Source organism: Ictidomys tridecemlineatus, chromosome 3 (assembly GCF_052094955.1).
Source record: "Ictidomys tridecemlineatus isolate mIctTri1 chromosome 3, mIctTri1.hap1, whole genome shotgun sequence".
Classification (NCBI taxonomy): domain Eukaryota; kingdom Metazoa; phylum Chordata; class Mammalia; order Rodentia; family Sciuridae; genus Ictidomys; species Ictidomys tridecemlineatus.
In genome coordinates, this window is record NC_135479.1 from 145849621 (window position 1) to 145870404 (window position 20784).

General features: G+C 38.4%; 1 protein-coding gene across 6 annotated transcripts in view; it reads left to right on the forward strand.

Moving 5' to 3' along the window:
• The window catches only part of Parp9 (poly(ADP-ribose) polymerase family member 9), a 38021-nt gene that overhangs the window by 4831 nt on the left and 12406 nt on the right, over positions 1-20784 (forward strand). For 3 of the 6 annotated variants that reach the window (XM_078044124.1, XM_021727981.3, XM_078044125.1), the window contains exons 3-8: positions 262-403; positions 2198-3054; positions 5677-5898; positions 7005-7223; positions 13152-13209; positions 17067-17447. In XM_078044124.1, coding sequence (XP_077900250.1) covers positions 262-403; positions 2198-3054; positions 5677-5898; positions 7005-7223; positions 13152-13209; positions 17067-17447 — 1879 coding nt within the window. The remainder of the gene's footprint in view (positions 1-261; positions 404-2197; positions 3055-5676; positions 5899-7004; positions 7224-13151; positions 13210-17066; positions 17448-20784) is intronic. The other 3 variants (XM_078044126.1, XM_005327668.5, XM_078044127.1) reach the window with 1 other exon arrangement.

The following is a 20784-nucleotide window of genomic DNA, read 5'->3' on the forward strand; positions in this document are numbered from 1 at the left end:
ATAACCCTTCATGTCATTTTAAATTCAATCCCTAGGCAAGTGGGATTGGGTCAATGTTTGATGGAACATTTAGTATTTTCAGTGTTTTAGGCACAAAGATAGAAAAATAACCACAATGACAAATACATGTGTCCCTCTCTGCAAACCCAGCGCTTTGAGCCAAGTTGCTGTTGCTTTGTATGTGGTAGACTGTATCTGGAATCAGTAGCCTGTAGCTGTTCAGCTTAAATTTTGTTTTAAAGTCATTCTCATCTTTCACAGGATGCTGGAGCAGCAACTTCCAATGAAAAATCAGGTAGGATCACCTCACTCCCACTCTTATTTCAGAAAGGCTTTGCTCAGATCTTTTCTCAGTGGAGAAAAGGGAATACGGACGGAGACTGTCTCCCCCACAAGTGCTCAGGTGCGTGACTGTAGGCCCGTGTGGAGACCCTAGCTCATGCTTCAGAAGGAGGACTGTTTCAGAGGCAGTGTGGTACTACCAACTTGTTCCCTTAGGGCCCCCAATGATCCTTTCCTTTGTTCACAGATGTAAGACTCTTCTGATCACAGCCCTGCAGCTGACATTGGACAGAAGGGGTGACCAACTGATTGTCCCCTTGGCTGAAAGAGCCAAATGGTACCTGCCTAATCCTAGGAGTGGCCTATTTGAGATTTCAGATTTCTAATTAAAGCTCAGGCCAGTTAGGTCAAACTACTCACTTGCTGCTTCTTTGGGTAACTGAGGCCACCAGAAGTCTTTCTAGGTGGCTCCAATTAGAAATGCCTGTTGAAGTTATGAATATATGATTACCACATTTTATAAATTTAGTATGCACTTTTTTCACATTTAACATCTCTGAAAAAAAGCTACTACACTTTAATTGGCATTATTTTCCCTTTCTCAGAGGCATACAATAACAATGTTTTGGGCTCCATGAAATACACTATCACAGGTTAGGTTCTCCAGCATCTAGAGTTGGAGATGGAGTTAGTACAAAAGGTTCATTATGGAAGAAACAGAAGACGCTAGGTTGGGTGGAGTGGAGCCATCGAGTTATAATGAAAACCTGACAGTCTCTGGCAGCCTGAGATCCCCTGTTAGAGAGTAGAGTTGTCTCTTGCTGAGCATCAATGGCCTTGTTCAGGTTTTGATGGAGAACACTCTGAGAATAGCATGACCTTGGCTAGAGAGCTTAGATGAACCCATGAGGTTCATATTCTTAATAGCTACAGGTTGTAAGCTTACCAGATTTCCCACTTTATAATCAAACTGAAGGAGGATCTGAACAGAACATCTTTTTTTTTTTTTTTTTTTTGATAGAACTGGGGATTAAACCCAGGGCCTTGGGTATGCAAGCCAGGCACTGAACCAATAGAACTATATCCCAGCCCCCACACATCTTCTTTTCAGCCATAATAAATAATTTTTAGTCAATCAGTTTTCACATTAATTTTAACTGTGCCATGCAACTAAAGTACTATGAAGAAATACTTGCTGTAGCAGACATTGTCAGTGCTCCCCCTGCACCTCCTAGCCAAGGGACAGCTTTGGCCAATGACCCTTAGAAGCTGGAGAAATATGTCAGCTCCTTTAATTTCCCCTCTAGAGGTACAACTCTGAGGCATATAATCTATATTGCCCACCAGTGGAGTTAAGCTTCATTTACTAAATAAGACACTCTATTCACTTTTCTCCTTCGTCTCTGTTTCCCACCCTCCCTTCCTTAAGCAGAACTCCTGGTGTTTGCTAGATTCACCTTTCAAATAAATTATATACAGTCAAATTCTCATCTCAGAGTCTGCTTCCAAAAGGTCTCAAACTAAGACACTGACAAAAGCAAAAAAAAATTAGAAATGTAACTCCCTGTACTTCTGACTCATATCCTTTCTAATATTCTTACATGCATTTAAAATATTCATGAGCTCTCCTATACACACTATCTTCTCATCACTATACACAGTAGTTACTAATTATGGGGTATTTAGTATATGCAGGCACAAGACTAAGCACCTTTTTTGAGTGTGTCCTACCATTGAAAACTCTTGGATATTGTAATTAAATGTCTGAGTGAGAAGGAGAATCAGTAAGGGAGCTAGAGGAAGTCCATCTCTTTTGTAAATAAGAAACTCAGCCTCCTGGTGTGAAATGGAATTACATACTTTTCGAAGGGTACCTTGATCATTTCTTTATTATTTATCATTTTTCCTTTTCCAGAGACTGACTCTCTTGGAAGACACTATAGTTGGCAAATTCCTGTAAATCTCAATGACTTTGAAATTTTAAAAAATAATGAGAGTAGACTGTTTGAAGTCCTCCAAAATAAGTTTGGGTGTATCTTTACCCTGATATCTCCAGCTCTGGAAGGTAATAGCAATTCTTTGGGCCAGCAAGTCTTCAGAAAGACCCTGGCCCCAGGGCTTGAGTTATCTGTCTGGAAGGGTGACCTCAGCAGACGTGCTGTTGATGTTGTGGTGAATGCAGCCAATGAAGATCTTCTACATGGGGGAGGCCTGGCCTTGGCCCTGGTGAAAGCTGGTGGCCCTGAAATCCAAGAGGAGAGCAAAAGATTCATTTCCAGTTATGGCAGAGTGCCACCTGGTGGGATAGCTGTCACTGGAGCAGGAAAACTTCCTTGCAAAAACATTATCCATGCTGTTGGGCCTCGATGGAAAGCAATGGAGAAAGAGAGATGCATTGATACACTGAAAAGAGCTATTGCAAATGTTCTGGAGTTTGTTTGTAAAGAAAAGCGCATTAAGACAGTAGCAATTCCAGCCCTGAGCTCTGGAATTTTCAACTTTCCTCTGGATTTGTGTACAATGACCATTTTAAACACTATCAAGTTTTATTTCCAAAGCAAGCAAGTGGTTGGTAATTTGAAAGAAATTCATCTGGTGAGCAATGAGGACCCTACTGTTGCTGCCTTTAAATCTGCTTCAGAAACTGTCCTGGGAAGCAATGAGCTGGACTCTTGGGAGCGTCAAGAAACCACCCCTCCTTTTAATATGACTATTCAAACTCCTCAGGGCCTGACTCTCCAGATTGTCCTGGGCTACATTGAACTACAGACGGTAAGTTTTTGATTCTATTTTCTTGCACTTCCAGTAGGGGATCCTTGAATTGTTTGATACCTATTTAAATATGTACCATGCATTGCTGTTTAGAAAGCATCTTCTTAGGGTTAAGAGTGTGGTCTTCAGAGCCAAGCCACCTGGATTTAAATACCTGTCTTGCCATTTACTATCGAGGTGACTTTGAAACAAATTAGTTTATCTTTTAGCTTCCTTATCTATAAAATGAGGATAACTGTAGTACTTATATCATAGAGCTAGAATCAGTACTCACACAATGCTTCTCCTCCTGCTTGGCACATGGTTAGAGTAGTAATTATAATTATTATTGCTGTTGCTGTTATTGTTAGGCACTATGGAGAATTAGAACAACTTATGATGCTAAGGAACTTAAAATTTATTATGTTCTTTTTATCTAAAAAGTTACTTATTTGGAAAAATCTCATTGTTGAGACAAACCATCTAAACATTTCTGAGGCAACCTGTCAGTAGTGATGCAAAATAACAGTGGACCGAGAAAGACTGTTTCTGGAGGTGTGAGTTTTGAATCTGACCTCAAGTTGTGATGGGTATGAATTGGCAGAGGGAAAGCTTTGATCAGAGACCTCCTTGAAACTTGATCAAAGACACACTGAGGAATTAATTGATAGAGGAAATAATGAAGTTGGCCAGAGTGAGTAGACACAGGTGGCGTTCAAAGTCATATTCCATATGGATAGCTCTGTGACAGAGACTGTGGAAAATACAAGGTGTAACTTAGCATTTAGCTGGCGTTTATTGGGCACAAAGGCCAGGGCCCTCTGAGGGAGTTGAGGAAGTCAGAGAAAGAGCAAATCTAAGTGGTTCTGGGCTAATGCAGCTCCACTTCTAGGCAGAGAGCACCTAAGGAAGAGCATCATGACTTTCTCCTTTCTTGCAGTCCCAGAGCCTGATCTGTGCATGGATCTAGGTGTTCAATAAATTAATGATGGATAAGTGGAAGGGCAGTAGGAGCAAGAACTTCAACAGAAGAAGAGAATAAATACAAGGCTGCATTCTTTTTTTTTTTTTTTTTTTTTGGACTGGGGATCAAATGCAGGGATGCTTAACCACTGAGCGACATCCCCATCCCAACCCTTTTTTTGTATTTTATTCAGAGACAGAATCTCACTGAGTTCCTTAGGGCCTCGCTGAGTTGATGAGGCTGGTTTTGAACTTGTGATCCTGCTGCCTCAGTCTCCCAAGCCATTTGGGATTATAGGCATGTGCTACCACACCCAGCCAAGGCTGTATTCTTTAATTTCAGTGATGTGTCTTAGGGTCACAATCAAATCGACTTAACCACTAGTGAAACAAATACCACCTATTATCTACAAGAAAATTAGAATAAAGACCAAGGGGACTATATGATTTGAGAAGGTATTAAAACACCAATTCAAAATTAAAAGGAAAGCATCCTAGTTGAATAATTTATCCCATTAACTGAAATTTTAGTGCATTTATTTATTGCCAGTGGCATTAGAAACCTTAAAAAATTTAAAAGGATACCAGTGCCCCCAAATGGCAAATTTTGATTGCACTCTCAAAAGTAAAACACTTGTTAACATTTATGAGAAGTATCTAAGTTACCCCCAAAGAGAACCAAAGATGTCAGATGATTAGAGGCTTTGGTAGAGGAGAGGACACAACCCTTTAGCACAGATCTGAGAGCTAAGAGATGAAATTATTTAAATACCACATATATGTATAGTCTTTTTCCAAAAAGATAGATCAAAGACTGGTAAAAATGATTGGCTATAGCATGAGGGAGTGTGTGGTTCTGGAGATCTCACCCAGAAGGAATCCTGCTTTTCATTGCAGATCTTTTTGCTTCATTTGCACTTTCTTTAACCATGTATAACTTATCTTAAAACAAAAACATTAGGTAGAATTTTCCTAAGAAAATTAATTTCTTCTCTGTTTAAAACAAAAAACAAACAAAAAAAAACAAACCCTACACAGAAATAGCAAAAAGTGATAGTGGTACAGCAGAGAAGGAAACCATTTATTGATACAACTTAAAAAAAAACACACACACAAGGGGGGCTGGGATTGTGGCTCAGCAGTAGAGGGCTCGCTTAGCACGGGCAGGACCCGGGTTCGATCCTCAGCACCACATAAAAATAAAGGCATTGTGTTGTGCCCATCTACACCTAAAAAATAGATATTAAAAAAAAACACAAGGAATTCTCAGAATCTAGAAACATAAAAGGTGTAATGCAGCAAGAAGCTAATAGATATTTACAATAAGAATCATTTCATCTATTTCTGTATTTAATTTTTGAACAGGGCAGAGAGTTTCATGGCAATTAAATGATTGCTCCTTGGAAATAAGAGTTTCTAACCATTATTAAATGAATTTTTGTAGATTTGGGATCCTCAAAAAACATTTTGAAGGGCCTGGGGTTGTAACTCAGTAGCAAAGCGTTTGCCTAGCATGTGTGAAGCACTGGGTTCAATTCTCCACCCTGCATATAAGTAAATAAAGGTCCATTGACAATTAAAAAATATTTTTTAAAAAAATCATTTTTAAAAGCTTTTCTGGGAAATGAAGATTTAAATTAGGGATTTAACAATGAATCCTATGCTTTCTTCCCTTTTCAGACAGATGTAATTGTTAATTCTGTAACCCCACCATGTCTCAGAGTGGGACCTGTGTCAACATCAATTCTACAACGGGCAGGAAATGAAATGGAATGGGAATTCAGTGAAAAAGTATCTAAACAGTTTTCAGATTCCCAGTTGGTACTGGTCACAGAAGGATTTAAACTGCCCTGTAAATATGTATTCCATGTTCTGTGGAATCCAGCACAACCTGCATCTTTGGTAAGTTCAGAATAGATTTACCTTTATGCAGCTCCATGGTCTAACCAACCTGTTAAATTTCCATTGTTTCATTACATTCATGAAATCTTGTCAAGTGTTTATGGCCCACATTTGAAGCCTGAAATGTTACCTAACCCTAGGCTAAATTTTAAGTAAGCATATTGCAAATGGACACTGAAACACAGAGCTTCCTCATCCTATTCACCCATTCACCTCACTGTACTCAGTGACCCTGTAGACTTTTCCTAAGTAGGCACGGTGTTCACTTCTCCATATTTTCCTCTATGGATTAAATTCCAGGAGGAGCTGGGATTTCCCTTCTAGCACCACTCCAGTCAAATCTATTACCTGTAGTCTCTTCCTACCTGTGCTGGTGGTGGACATTGACTCTCTAGCTACTTTGTCTCCTAAGGCCCAAAACATACAAGCTTTAAAAAATAGGGAAAGCCACTCAGATATGGAAAGAGAGAAGTTTAATCCCTTCTACCTTTGTTTATCTTTTTTTCTGCAACATTTCTTGCCCTCTTATGGCTAGACAGCCCTCTCGTCTCAAATTGGTCCTTAGTCTTTCAGGTCCTCCTTTCCACAAACAAACCTCTGTCACAGTAATTCAATATAATGTTGAAAAGTTGATAGACGTTTAAGTCTGCCAAAAGTATTAGTATTTCTCCAGGAGAAATCATATAATAGATCCCAGTGATATTGAATAAATGTTGCTTTTTTTCTTTTAATCTCTATCTCCTTTATTAAACTTCTAAGAGCTCTTTATGCAGACTTGGAAGTGGCAGGTGAGCAGAGCAAACTGATAATTGAGTCTCTGACCTGGGAAGATGGGCAAGGCTACATAAACCAGCAGAAATCAGTGCCCAAATGTCTTGAATAGCCCACAGTGGCCCAATTATTCAGTTTCTTAGTCCTTTCATTTCTCATTAGCTAACCTTATAGCTATAGTGGAATCTCTATGGATGGAGCCTATCCTGCCCTCAGAGGAGGCGTAGACATGATCCTTGGTAGAGGTTGGCATTGTAAAATATGAACAGAACCAAGGAATAAGTGAAGTCTTACTTTTGACTCAGAGTGATTTTAGATTTATGTTTCTCTTACAGATATTGAAAAATGCAATGAAGCAATGTTTGGAAGAATGCCTCAAGCCAAATATAACTTCCATTTCCTTTCCTGCCCTTGGGTCTGGAAACATTGGTATTGGGAAGGATATAGTAGCAGAACTTATGTTTAATGAAGTTTTAGTATTTGCTAAAGAGCATTTGAAAAAACAACTAACTGTAAGGTTTGTGATCTTTCCAGAAGATCTGGAGTCATATAAGGTGAGTTAATATCTTAAAAATGTCCTACAGGGGCTGGGGATGTGGCTCAAGCGGTAGCGCACTCTCCTGGCATGCGTGCGGCCCGGGTTCGATCCTCCGCACCACATACCAACAAAGATGTTGTGTCCGCCGAAAACTAAACAATAAATATTAAATATTAAAATTCTCTCTCTCTCTCTCTCTCTCTCTCTCTCTCTCTCTTAAAAAAAAAAGAAAAAAAGAAATGTCCTACAGTTTGTCAGGCATAGTGAGGCATATCTATAATGCTAGGAACTGAGAGTCTGAGGCAGGTGGATCACAAATTCCAGGCCATCCAGCATAACTTAGTGAGACTCTGTCTCAAAAAATAAAAAGGGCTGGGAATGTACCAGCCCTGGTAGAGTGATCCTGGGTTCAATCCCTAGTACTGAAAATTTTTTAATAATGTGAAGGAAGAATAAAAAGGAATAAGAAACAGCTGCTTAAAATAGATTTTCTAGATATGGATTTTGGATTCTGCCTGTAACCAACATTCAAGTGAGGCTTCCCAGGAGTGTGTCTGAGTTTTAGATAGAAGGAGCTTGCACAGTGCCTGGCAGAGAATGGTTGTGGACCTTAGTTTTCTGTTTCTCTCTCCATTTCCTGGCCTGTTCCCTTTGTGTAGTGGCATACTTGTTCCAGCTTGCTCTTTCTTGGAACAATTGTAAAGGTTCTTATTCCTTCTGCTGCCCAATCATAAAAGGAGATTTGTAGCATTTGCTAATTTCCATGGCTTAAGCCATCAGTGTGATACCACTGCAGGTCAGATTGGAATTGATGTTCCCAGTGGATGCTTATGAGCCAGTGTAAGCCACTCCCGTTCACTACTGTGCCTCTTCCACAGCTCCCTGGCAGAATTGTGGCAAATGACCCAGTGAAGTAGCTCACCTTTTTGACAAAATGAATCGTCCTGTGCTTTGAATAAAGACTGACAGTTTCCTTCATGCAGAGGACTATTACTGGGCCTACACAGGTACCCTGAGAACTTTCCACGGTTCTGCATGAAGCACTATACCCTTGCAAGGGGAATTAAGCGCATTTAGAAAAGAAGATTCGTTCTCTTCAACATACAAATAGAATTGTGCTTGGCAGTTCAAGGAAAGTGAAAAGATCAAACACAGACTGAGGGCTACCCTTGAGGCTAAGCATAACAATTGCCATCATACATTGGTCTGCCAGACACAGTGCTAAGCAGAAGCTGTCTCATTACATTCACCCCATGATAGTGTGATGAAGCCACTATTAGCATTTCCATTTCACAGATGGGAAAACAACTCTGGGGTTAATATGCTCACAGCTAGTAAAGGGGCTAAACCAAGATTCCAACTTGGGTCTGTTTGTTTGCCCCCAAAGCCTGTGTTCTGAACCACAAACCAAATATTTGAGAAATATAGAATATGTCTTTCAGTTTTATAACTCAATGGAGAGGATTCTCTTATCCAATAGTTTACATTATATAGTGACCATTCACCATTTCTCCAGGCTTTTTCAACATTAACACCTACATAATATCCACATAGAATTATGAGGTGTGTGCATGCGTTTATTTCCACCTGTGGCTTTCTGATAAGCTCCTCTTTTCTTCCTAAATAAATTTTACAGTGAGAGATGTGTGTATAGAAAGATCAATGACAACTTACAAAGGTCCTCATGAGGATGTTACTTGATAGGGTCTCTGTATTCCAGAAAATGGATTTGTCAGACACTTAGGCCTGACTTAATCTACACCTAACTCACAATAAAGTGATACCCATTTTCACATACTCATATTTTTCAATTCAGAACTGAAGTGAAGAAGTAGTTCCCAGCTGACTAGAGTACTTGTGTTCATCAGTATTTCATGATGGTAAGAGTCTTGGGTGGAGCTGAGTATCTATAAAAGGCAATGGATGGTTATTTAACAAATATTTATTGAATATTTACCTTGTGCCAGGCATTGTGTCTCAGAATAAGGAACCCTTTCTTGAACACTTTACTGAGATCTCCCAGATAAGGTGTTGGTCACTTAGTGGATAGAACTGGAAAAATGCTGCCAAATTCTTGCCATTTGGCTCCACTTTTCCAAGATCCTTGCAGACCATCTGCTTGTCATTCACACATTATTTCTTCAATGTCATCACTAATGATGAAGTTACAGTTTTTCCTTCACATTCAATTCAAAAGTCTTGCCTAATTATTCTTTTTTTTTTAATTTATTCTTTCTAGATATACTTGACAGTGGGATATATTTTGACATATTATACACACATAGAATAAGTATAACTTGTTCCAACTAGGATCCCATTATTGTGGTTGTACATGATGTGGAGTTACATTGGTCATATATTCACATACAAGGATAGGAAAGATATGTCTGATTCATTCTACTGTTTTTCATATTTCCATCCCCTCTCCCTTCCCCTCATTCCTCTTTGTTTAGTCCAATGAACTTCTATTCATTCCTCTCCACCTCCTTATTGTGTGTTGGTACCACATATTAGAGAGAACATTCTACCTTTGGTTTTTTGAGACTGTCTTATTTCACTTAGCATGATATTCTCCAGTTTCATCCATTTACTGGCAAATGCCATAATTTAATTCTTCTCTTTATGAGAATGAGTAATATATACTCCTTTGTGCATATATATACCACATTCACCTGTGTATATACATAACACATATCTGCTATAGCTTGAATCTGGAATTTCCCTTAGAGGTCAACGTTTTTTTTTTTTTTTTTGTTGTTGTTTAGAGAGAGAGAGAGAGAGAGAGAATTTTTTAATATTTATTTTTTAGTTTTTGGTGGACACAACATCTTTATTTTTATGTGGTGCTAAGGATCGAACCCAGCGCCCCGTGCATGCCAGGTGAGCACGCTACCGCTTGAGCCACATCTCCAGCCCTATACTACATTCTTTATCCATTCTCCTGTTGTAGGGAATCTATATTGATTCCATAGCTTGGCTATTGTGAATTGAGCTGCTATAAACATTGCGTCACTGTAGTATGCTGATTTCAAGTCCTTTGGGTATAAACCACGGAGTGGAATAACTGAGTCAAATGGTTGTTCCATTCCAAGTTTTCAAAGGAATCTCAATAGTGCTTTCCAGAGTGGTTGCACAAATTTTCAGTCCCGTCATATAAATGAACCTTTTTTCCCATATCCTCATCAATATTTATTGTTAGTTGTATTCTTGATAAGTGCCATTCTGATTGGGATGAGGTGGAATCTCAGTATAGTTTTGATTCACATTTTTCTAATTGCTAGAGATGTTAAACATTTTTTAATGTATTTTTTGACCATTCATATTTCTTCTTTTATGAAGTGCCTAGTCAGTTCCTTAACCCATTTATTGACTGGGTTGTTTGTTTGTTTTGGTGTTAAGTTTTTTGAGTTCTTTGTATATTCTGGAGATTAATGCTCTGAGGTGCTGGTGGTAAAGATTTTTTCCAATTCTATAGGCTCTCTGTTCACATTCTTCATTGTTTCCTTTGTGGTGCAGAAACTTTGGTTTGATAACATCCCGTTTATTGATTCTTGATTTTTCTTCTTGTGCTTTGGGAATCTTATTGAGGAAGTCAGTTCCTAAGCCAACATGGTGGAGAGTTGGACCTACTTTTTCTTCTAGTAGATGCAGGGCCTCTGGTCTAATGCCAAGGTCTTGATCCACTTTGAGTTGACTTTTGAACAGGGTGAGAGATAGAGGTTCAATTTCATTCTATTACATGTATTTCCAGTTTTCTCAGTACCATTTTTTGAAGTGGCTCTCTTTTCTCCAATGTATGTTTATATCACCTTTGTCTAGTATGAGATAACTGTATTTATGTTGGTATGACTCTGTGTCTTATATTCTGTTCCATTGGTCTTCATGTCTGTTTTGGCGCCAATACCATGCTGTTTTGTTATCATAGCTCTGTAGGATAATTTAAGGTCTGATATTGTGATGCCTCCTGTGTCACTTTGCTTACTGAGGATTGCTTTGGCTATTCTGGGCCTCTTATTTTCCAAATTAATTTATTTAATGACTGCTTTTTCTATTTCTATAAAGAGCATTATTGGAATTTTAATAGGAGTTGTATTAAATATGTATAGAGCTTTGGGAGTATGGCCCCTTTGACAATATCAAATTCTGCCTATCCAATAACATGGGAGGTCTTTCCATCTTCTAAAGTCTTCTTCAATTTCTTTCTTTAGTGTTCTGCAGTTTTCATTGTAGAGATCTTGTACCTCTTTTATTAGATTAATTCCCAAATATTTTATTTTTTTGAGGCTATTGTGAATGGGATAGTTTTCCTGATTTCTCTTTCAGTTGATTCATCATTGGCTTATAGGAATGCAACTGATTTATGGGTGTTGGTTTTATATCCTGCTATTTTGCTGAATTCGTTTATGAGTTCTAGAAGCTTTCTGGTGGAGTTTTTTAGGTCTTCTAAATATAGAATCATTTCATTGGCTGCCTGATTATTTCTAACCCTATAAATAGATTCTGACTTTTAAAATGACCTTCTAGAGAGAGGCGATTTATTTATTTATTTTTGGTATTGGGGATTGAACCCAGGGGCGATTAACTACCAAGTCACATCCCCAGAGCTTTTTAATATATTATTTAGAGACAGGATCTTGCTGAGTTGCTTAGGGCCTCTTTAAGTTATTGATGCTGGCTTTGAACTCAAGACTCTCCTGCCTCAGCCTCCTAAGCCACTGGGATTATAGGGGTGTGCCACCACACCTGACTGGCAGTTCTTATTTGTTTATTTATCAACAGGTAATGTACCTTATTTGTTTTATTTCTGAGTTCTTGGATGAGGAGGGTGTTATAACCTCTCCAGGTAACTAAATATGGTAATATCAAGGACTTTTTGCTCTGAAAATAATAGCTGAAATGATAATTTATGAAGAAACTGTCTGGGCTGGATTGTGGCTCCGAGGTACAGTGCTTGCCTAGCATGTGTGAAGCACTGGGTTTGATCTTCAGCACCACATAAAAATAAATTAATTAATTAAGGTATTGTGTCCATCTACAACTGAAAAAAATATTTATAAAGATGTCCTATAGAATATAATGCTAAGTGAAGTTAGCCAATCCCAGGAAACCAAATGCCAAATGTTTTCTCTGATATAAGGAGGCTGATTCATAGTAGGGTTAGGAGGAGGAGCATGGGAGGATCAGAAGAACTCTGGTTAGGGCAAAGGGGAGGGAGGGGAAGAGAGGAGGCATGGGTTTAGAAAAGAGGGTGGAATGAGATGGACATCATTACCCTAAGTACATGTAAGAAGACCTAAAGGGTGTAAATATACTCTGTATACAACCAGAGATATGAAAAATTGTGCTCTATATGTATAATATGAACTGTAGTGCATTTTGCTGTCATCCATAACAAATTAGAATTAAAAATTAAAAATAAATAAATAAAAATGAATATCTGAAAAAAAGATATCCTATAGATTAAGAAACTTATTGTTAAAACTTAGATGCAAAGCAAAATCTAAACTTTACCTCATTAATAAATAGCAACTTTTCAATAAAGTACTACCCATTGTATCAATTTTGAACAAGGAAGAGTACATATTTACAGCTTTAATTCATGCCTAATATTATAATATTTATAATAAGCAGGAAATGAAGGTCTATTGAATGAATGAATGAATGAATGAATAGGTGATTATTTTTTGCCTTGGAGTATACATTCTTCTTCTTCTTTTTTTTTGTACTATATTTGTTTTTCCTTCCTTGTTGTCCCTAGGTGTTCTAATAGAGTATGGTGCTGCACTTGCTGTTCCCTAGGACTTTCCTTTTAGATTTGTGGCAATGGGGATGGGGATTGTGAGGCAGATGAGGTCAAGTGTGTTTGGTACAGATAAAGAGAGATTTTGGTGACAACGACTATATACCCTGCTCATGACTCTCTGCTCTGTTTTGCTTATTGTAGGCTTTCAGTCATGAAATGACAAAGAATTACAAGATGCTGAATTGTAACATTTACAATGGTGAGTAGGAAATTCACAGATCTAGAAGTAGAGTTTCCCATCATAGGTTCATTCTGTTCTTGATCATCTGAACTAATACAGGAAAGGAGAATAAGCCAATAGTTTATTGTGCTCCTACTAGACACCTGACCTGCTTTATACCTGACCGTGATTCTATTTTTGCTTAATCTAATTTCATGATACTGACGGAGAAGTTAAGTTGCAGTAGATAATCCACAGTGGGCTGGGGATGTGGCTCAAGTGGTATCGTGCTTGCCTGGCATGTTCGGGGCACTGGGTTCTACCCTCAGCACCACATAAAAATAAAATAAAGATGCTGTGTCCACCGAGAACTAAGAAAAAAAAAAAGGATAATCCACAGTGTGGACAGTTCATTTATAAATAAGTGTTTATAATTTTTTTCTCATAACAAAGCTGCCCTCCATAAACTGGCTAAGCTAGTAAGACTGTATGCCCCAAATATCTAAATGGGTTACTTATTACTAATTAGAGAAAACGCCTCTGAGTAATACCAGATAAATGGGTTAACCTAACACTATCATGATGGAAACTTTAACACACACACACACACACACACACACACACACACACACACACACACACACACACACGGTTGCAGGGGGAGGGGAGGGAGAGGTCCCAACTCTACAGAATCAGATTCAGAAACTTTGAGTGTGGACCAAGCAGATATTTTTTAATGCTCCCTAATAAGTTTTGCAGCTGATTTAGGTTTGGGATCCCTGGATTAAACCAATTCTGGTTGTTAGTGGCAGGCGAGGGTTAGCTTTATCTCATAACTTTATTCCTTCAGTGGAATTTGAGTGAACTGAACAGGAATGTTCAATGACCCAACAGTTCTAAAATTGAAGAAGGAGGAATTTCAAGGGTTTTGGCCTGGGACTGTGCTTTTTATCAGCCTATCCATTTGTCTGTAAAATGATGATGATGATAATTGACTATTGTGAGAATAATTGGAGGTTATGTATGTAAAGATAGTCTGTAAATTACAAAACATTAAACAAATGCCAGGGGAACAAAAGATGAATGGGAAGATAGACATACTTCCCTGGTGGCCCAGAGGAGGAGGAGATTTTTTCTGACTGGGAGCGATCAAAAAATGTCTTCATGGCCAGGAGTGGTAACTTGGGAGGCTGAGGCCAGAGGATCTCAAGTTCAAAGCCAGCCTCAGCAATTTAGGGAGTCCCTAAGCAACTCAATGAGACCCTGTCTCTAAATAAAATACAAAAAAGGACTGGGGATGTGGCTCAGTGGTTAAGTACCACTGGGTTCAATCCCCAGTACACAAAAAGAAAAAGAAGAATGGCTTCATGGATAAGAATGGTTCTATATTGAGCTTTGAGGATGCAAGATTTTCAATAGCCAGTGTATGTGTGTGGTGGTGGTGAGGGTGACAACACCCAGGAAAACCCACAGGAGCATAGACAAAAGTCTATGTCATTAATCTGATTCAGGGCAAGGGTCACCATTTGTTTCAGTAATTCTTGAGGGTATCTGTAAAGTAATTAGATAGCACAGGACAATAATTGACAGTCATAATGATTGATCTTCATCTCAGTTACCAAGGAAAGGTTAAACTAGTTAGAAAGGCAAAGAAGCATGTTTTCATTAGGATTATTTAGATAATAAATAGTTAAATTTGTTTTGGTGCTAGAGGAGTATCCTTTAGTGGTCTGAACAATTCTTCTTTCCTAATAATGGCAGATGAATGAAGTCCCATCTTGGATGTTTTAAATTTTCTCTTAAAATGTAATATATGCTCCTAAACAAGGGTTTAAAACAACAAAAAGCATGCCTCCAATTAAAGTATTTTCTTACTATTGTCTAAAATTTTAGCTTATAAATGGAAAAAAATTCAAAAAAGTAAAACATGGGGTTTTATTTTTATCAGAGAGAGGCCTTCCTTTCCTTCTTACTTCTAGTTCTATCCTAGCTCTTTTTCATAGTTTCTGAGGCGAACTAAGTACAATATCAGGATAAAGATGCTGCTTATCTTATTGTTCCAGGGTCACTAATAATAGGTGTAATTGTGTGAGCACTGGAGTCAAATGTCCATACCTGTTGACTTCATGGCCACCACTAACTGGTTCCATAACCGTGGGCACGTTACTTAATGACACTCTGAGTCTTACAAAGTTCTCCTTATTTGTACAATGGGAGTTTGGTCTTGAAGCTTGAATAAAATAATACATGTAAAGACCTTGGAACAATGCTACAATATAGTAAGTGTTCAACTTACTTTTGTCCCTCAAAAATTGTTCTAAAATTTATTCCTATAAAGCTCTGAGTTACGTTGCTCTACAGATCCTTGCTGACAACTTGATTGTCAGAGTCAAGAATTAAAAAAAAAAAAAATTTGTAGTTGTAGATGGACAGCATGCCTTTATTTTGTTTATTTTTGTATGGTGCTGAGGCTCGAACCAGTGCCTCACACATGCTAGGCACGAGCTCTACCACTGAGCTATAGCCCAAGCCCCAGAGTCAAAATTTTTTCCAGTTTGGTAGATGATTTTTCAATTCCCTCATTGCCAGTAAGGATAAGCATCTTTTTTCACATAGATACAGGTCATTTGTGTTTCCTTTCCTGTGAAACATTTTGCCCAAGTAACTATTGGGTTGTTTCTTTTTCTTAATAATTTTAGAGAATTCTTCATATATTGTAGATAATGCATGATCTATTAGTTTCTTCTCTTTTTTAAAAAAAAGAATTTGTAGTTGTAAATGGACAGAATGCCTTTATTTTATTAAGTTTATTTTTATGTGATGCTAAGGATCAAATCCAGTGCCTCACATGTGCTAGGCAAGTGCTCTGCCATTAAACTATGGCCCAACCCTTAATTTCTTCTCAATTAGTCCATTCCCTCCCCCCACAGCACTTTTTTTTTTTCAATTTGAGTTTCAGAGTTGCCTGAATATCTCTATCATTTATGAAGATTACAGATAGGTGATTAGAATCAGGTTCCCTTTCTTTTTCCTGCTAGAATATACCATCTCCAGCAGCAGTAGCTAAGCTTTAAATGCTTGCTGTGGAGATGAAGAAGCGAGATGCCCAACTCTATCCTTTAAGCAGAAGAAGGTCCAAGACGTCCTATTACACAAAGATAAGATATAATAAGGATTTTTGGGTAGTAGAATTATAGGCATCTCTTCTTTTCAGTATACTCTGATAATTTTCTAGTTTTCCAGTTATAGGCATATGTTATTTTTATTATCAGAGATGTGGGTTTGTTTTTTAAAATAAGTTTTATGCTAGGCTCACACTGTAATCCCAGTGACTTGGGAGGTTGAGGAAGGTGGATTGTAAATTCAAAGCCAAACTTAGTGAGTCTTAGTGAGACCTGTCTCAAAATAAAAAGGACTGGGGATGTGACTCAGTGGTTAAGCACCCCTGGGTTCAATTCTAGGTACCAAAATCAAAACCAAAAACAATAAATTTCACTCCTTGAATTGTATGGCTTTCAGAGATCTTTGATTTTAAAATTGGCAGAAGCAAGAGGTTAAGGAAAATTTCATTCATCAGGAAACAATACTTAGTTGATATCCAGATTGAGATCACAAGGTGAACTCATCTGTGAATTGACAAATGCCACATAGTAGAGACCAGATATGATAAAACCAGCTCCTCCAGAGCTAAACTCTGTGCTCCCAAGGAGGCTCTAAATAATGCATATAGGTTGTCTTTATATCCAGTGCAGCTTTCAAAGATAGGTTCTTAATAGGAGCTACTAGTGCTGATAATGGTGAAGATGTCCTTGGGGTAAACACTAGCCATGGTGTTTTGTTCTGTACTATTTTAAAAACCACCAACCTTCCATGATTGCTTATGATAGTTCTTTCAGTCCCCCAGGGGACCCGCGAGGAGCAAAGAGAAAATGGGCTTGAAGTGGGGTCTCCTGCCATGGATCTGATGGGATGGAATAAGGAAGAGATATATGAGGCCAAAGCATGGATCCAAAGGCTACTGACATCCCAGAACATCCACACCATTGAGAACAAGCATATTCTCCACCTTGGAAAAAAGGAACATGACATTTTATCTAAACTTCAGAAAACCTCAAGTGTCTCCATTACAGAGGTTATCAGTCCCGGAAAGGCAAATTTAGAGATCAGAGGAGCCAGGGATGACCTCATTGAGGTGGTTATGAACATTGAACATATGCTCTGTGAAGTTCAGGAGGAAGTGACAAGGGAAAAGGAGCAAAACCTTTGGATCTTATCAGGTGAGTAACTTCCTGTTTAGTTAAGAGTCAGCTCTACCAACTGTTTCTTCTTTTGGATATGAATGGGTTTGTACAAATGTGGATAAGAAATAGAATGGAAAAGGAGAGAGCAAACTATTCTGGTTCTGTGTTAGGTTGTAAACGTTTTCGTCATAAACTTTTTCTTTTTCTTTTTTTTTTTTTTTTTAAATGGCAATAGGGATTGAAACTAGGGCCTGGCATGTGCCAGGGAAGTGCTCTAGCATTGAGCTATACCTCCAGATCCTAGGTCATGATTTTTTTTGTGTGGTGCTGGGGATTGAATCCAGGGCCTTGTGCATGCTAGGCAAACACTCTAACAACTGAGCTGTATCCCCAGTGGTCATAAACTTTTATGAGGCAGTTTTGGGCTCTCTTTCTACCATCAGGGTTATTTGTTAAGGAATGAAAACATTCACACATAACACACATGCACACACTAACACACCCATTGGGTTTACATATAATGACATGGATTGCCTGAGAGGGGAATGAATTGAAAGCCTAGGGTAAAACCTAAGCCAAGTGCAGGGTAAAAACTGCACATCCCTATTTCTGCAAATGGAGCATTTAAAAGTACACACATTCCACTTGATTGTTTCTTTTATTGAGCCTAATTGTATTTATTCATTGCTGTCAGGATTAGGAACCATAAAATCGCTTACTTGGAACCCTGTCACCAATGAAAGTATTCACTGGTGCTATGAGATACACTTAAATATCTCCATTCAGTGGGGCTAAACTCATCAGGATAATTGTGGGAATTGGTCTGGAGAGATTTTTTTTTTACAGAACCCTGGAATTACTTAGGAAATTATGCCTTTTAAAATGCTACCTGAAGAAACAGCAGATTATTTCATTCATTTATTCAATGACTGCATATTGCTTCCATGGTGTGTGTATGTGCCATGTATTGTGCTAGGTGCTCGTGATAAACAAGGTGAATATTTTTCCTGCTCAAAATCTACTTGGTATGGGAACAGGTAAGTAATGATAGAGGAGGGTGAAAGTGCTCTGTGAGCAGTGAGGAGAGGCACCTTACCTCCAGACTTGAGGTGTCAGAGGAAAGCTTCTCAAAGGAGGTGTCATAGATGGAGAACTAAATAATATGTAGCAGTTAGCTAGGCAAAGAAAGTAAGTTTCAAGAATTCAGACTCCAGTAGAGCCTAGATTATATAAGGCCTTATAAATCACATGAGAAAATTCAGATTTTTTTTTTTTCCTAGAGCCGCTGGGGATTGAACCCAGAGGCCCTTTTCTACTGAGCTATATCCCCAGCCCTTTTTATTTATTTTCTATTTTGGGACACTGTATTGTGAAGTCGTCCAGGCTGGCCTTGAATTTGCAATCCTCCTGCCTCAATCTCCTAAGTAGCTGGAATTACAGGTATAGATGTTTTCTGTAAGCAAATGGGGGTACTTTGAAGTTTGTAATCAAAGATAAAATCAGGTAAGATTTGTATTTTAGAAAGATTCCTGATTATAATGTAGAGGTTGGACTTAGTAAGAGGTTCAAAAACTCAAATGCTTGATTTCCAAGGATACCTTATTTTCACTATGCATCTGTAAAGACAAGTTAGGAAGTGTAATGCCAGATTTGTAGACCTCCAGGAGCCAAATCCGATGCAAGCATACAAGAGTCTTTATTGCAAGCTTGAACGTGGACTCAAAATGGTTTCGGATGCAGTGATCCTGAGGATGAGTCCTGACCCTTAGTTCAATGAGGATTTATAGTTTTTTGGGGGATACTCTATGCGTCACAGCATCACACAGCAAATCATTCCACACCATGGGAAAATCAAACAACAACTCTTAACACTGATTAGCACATTCACTGGTGGGACAAGTTGGGTAAGGGTGATTGGTTAGTTCAAGTGGTGGATACATTTGAACTGATTGGGTTGCAAGAGTGTATACGCTAAATTGCAAGGTGGCCTAATCATGTTATCAATCACCGAAACTTCTGGGAGGGTCAGCTGGCATTTTACATATGTTCCCTGTCTCACTCTGATTGGTGGTTGCTAGGGGGTTGCTATGGGTCCTCACTTAGCGTAACTGAATCAGGGACACCTGGTGGCACAGATCCCTCCTGTTAAACAACTCTCCTAGGTATGTGCCTAGGAGAGTTCTGTGGGTTTTTCCAAGGACAAGGGTCACGCCCCCTCCCTCTGGACAGGCCTTGAGGTAGAAGCTAGTTTCTCAAAAATGGAGTCATATCAGTTTCTCAGAAGAAATGGTCAAAGTGGGTACATTTGTAATAAACATTGTATCCACATTCCATAGAAAACTCAGTGTCAAAAAACTTGGACAAAAATAATACATGGAAAAAAAAAATACATGATCATGAAAAAGATTATGATTTCCACTTAGATTATGAAACATAATGGATGTGGATAATTAAACTAACCCCTATCACCAGCTCAGGAAAACAGGAGACAAAGAAACATCGGTCTGTATAACTTGTGGCATTACTTTAAATTAACTACATTCATGAGGTTGACTCTTTATCTCAACTATTAACAATTTAGAATCATGAAAGTCGCTTGTTCCACTGAATGATGGTGTTTTTGGTATTAGACAATTAAACATATTATTTCACAGTAGCATTTCATGCAAACCCACCTTCGATTAAAATTTACATGTTTAATAAAATGGATAATTTGACATGCTATCATTACAGGAAACATCGAATATCCATCAGAACAATAAAAGTTTAAAAAAATAGGAGAGAGGCTAATGGGCTGAGGTTGTGGCTCTCAGTGATAGAGGGCTCACCCAGCATGTGTGGGCCGCTGGGTTCAATGCTCAGCACCACATAGAAATAAAAACAAATAAAAATAAAGGTAATGTGTCCAACTACAACCAAAAAATATTTTTAAAAATAGAGGTTAAACATCACCTCTGTTTTATGCTGTTCTTTAAATCCTTTGTGGTGGGTGCTTCTGACAGAAGTTTTATAGATCTTTGGGTCCCCAGTACCCCACACATGGCCTGGCATATAGTAGGATCTTGGTAAATGTTTGTTGAAGTAAACTCTAATATTATACCTTATAAATTCAATTGAAATAAGGCAAGCTTTTTATGTTTGTTTTTTTCCATGTGGTCCACCTGTATATACAGTTCAATAAAGAACTTGTTTGGACAAAACCAGGTTGTCCATTGAGTTTTTGAAAGGAAGGAGAATGGGGAAGGAAGAGGAAAGGAATGGAGGGATGGAAGAAAGGAAAAAGGAGGGGAGACAAGGATGAGGTGTTGCTGAAAGCTCGGTCTTTGTCCTGGATGCCATAACGAGGATATGGTTTTGAGAAAAAAGTAAAATG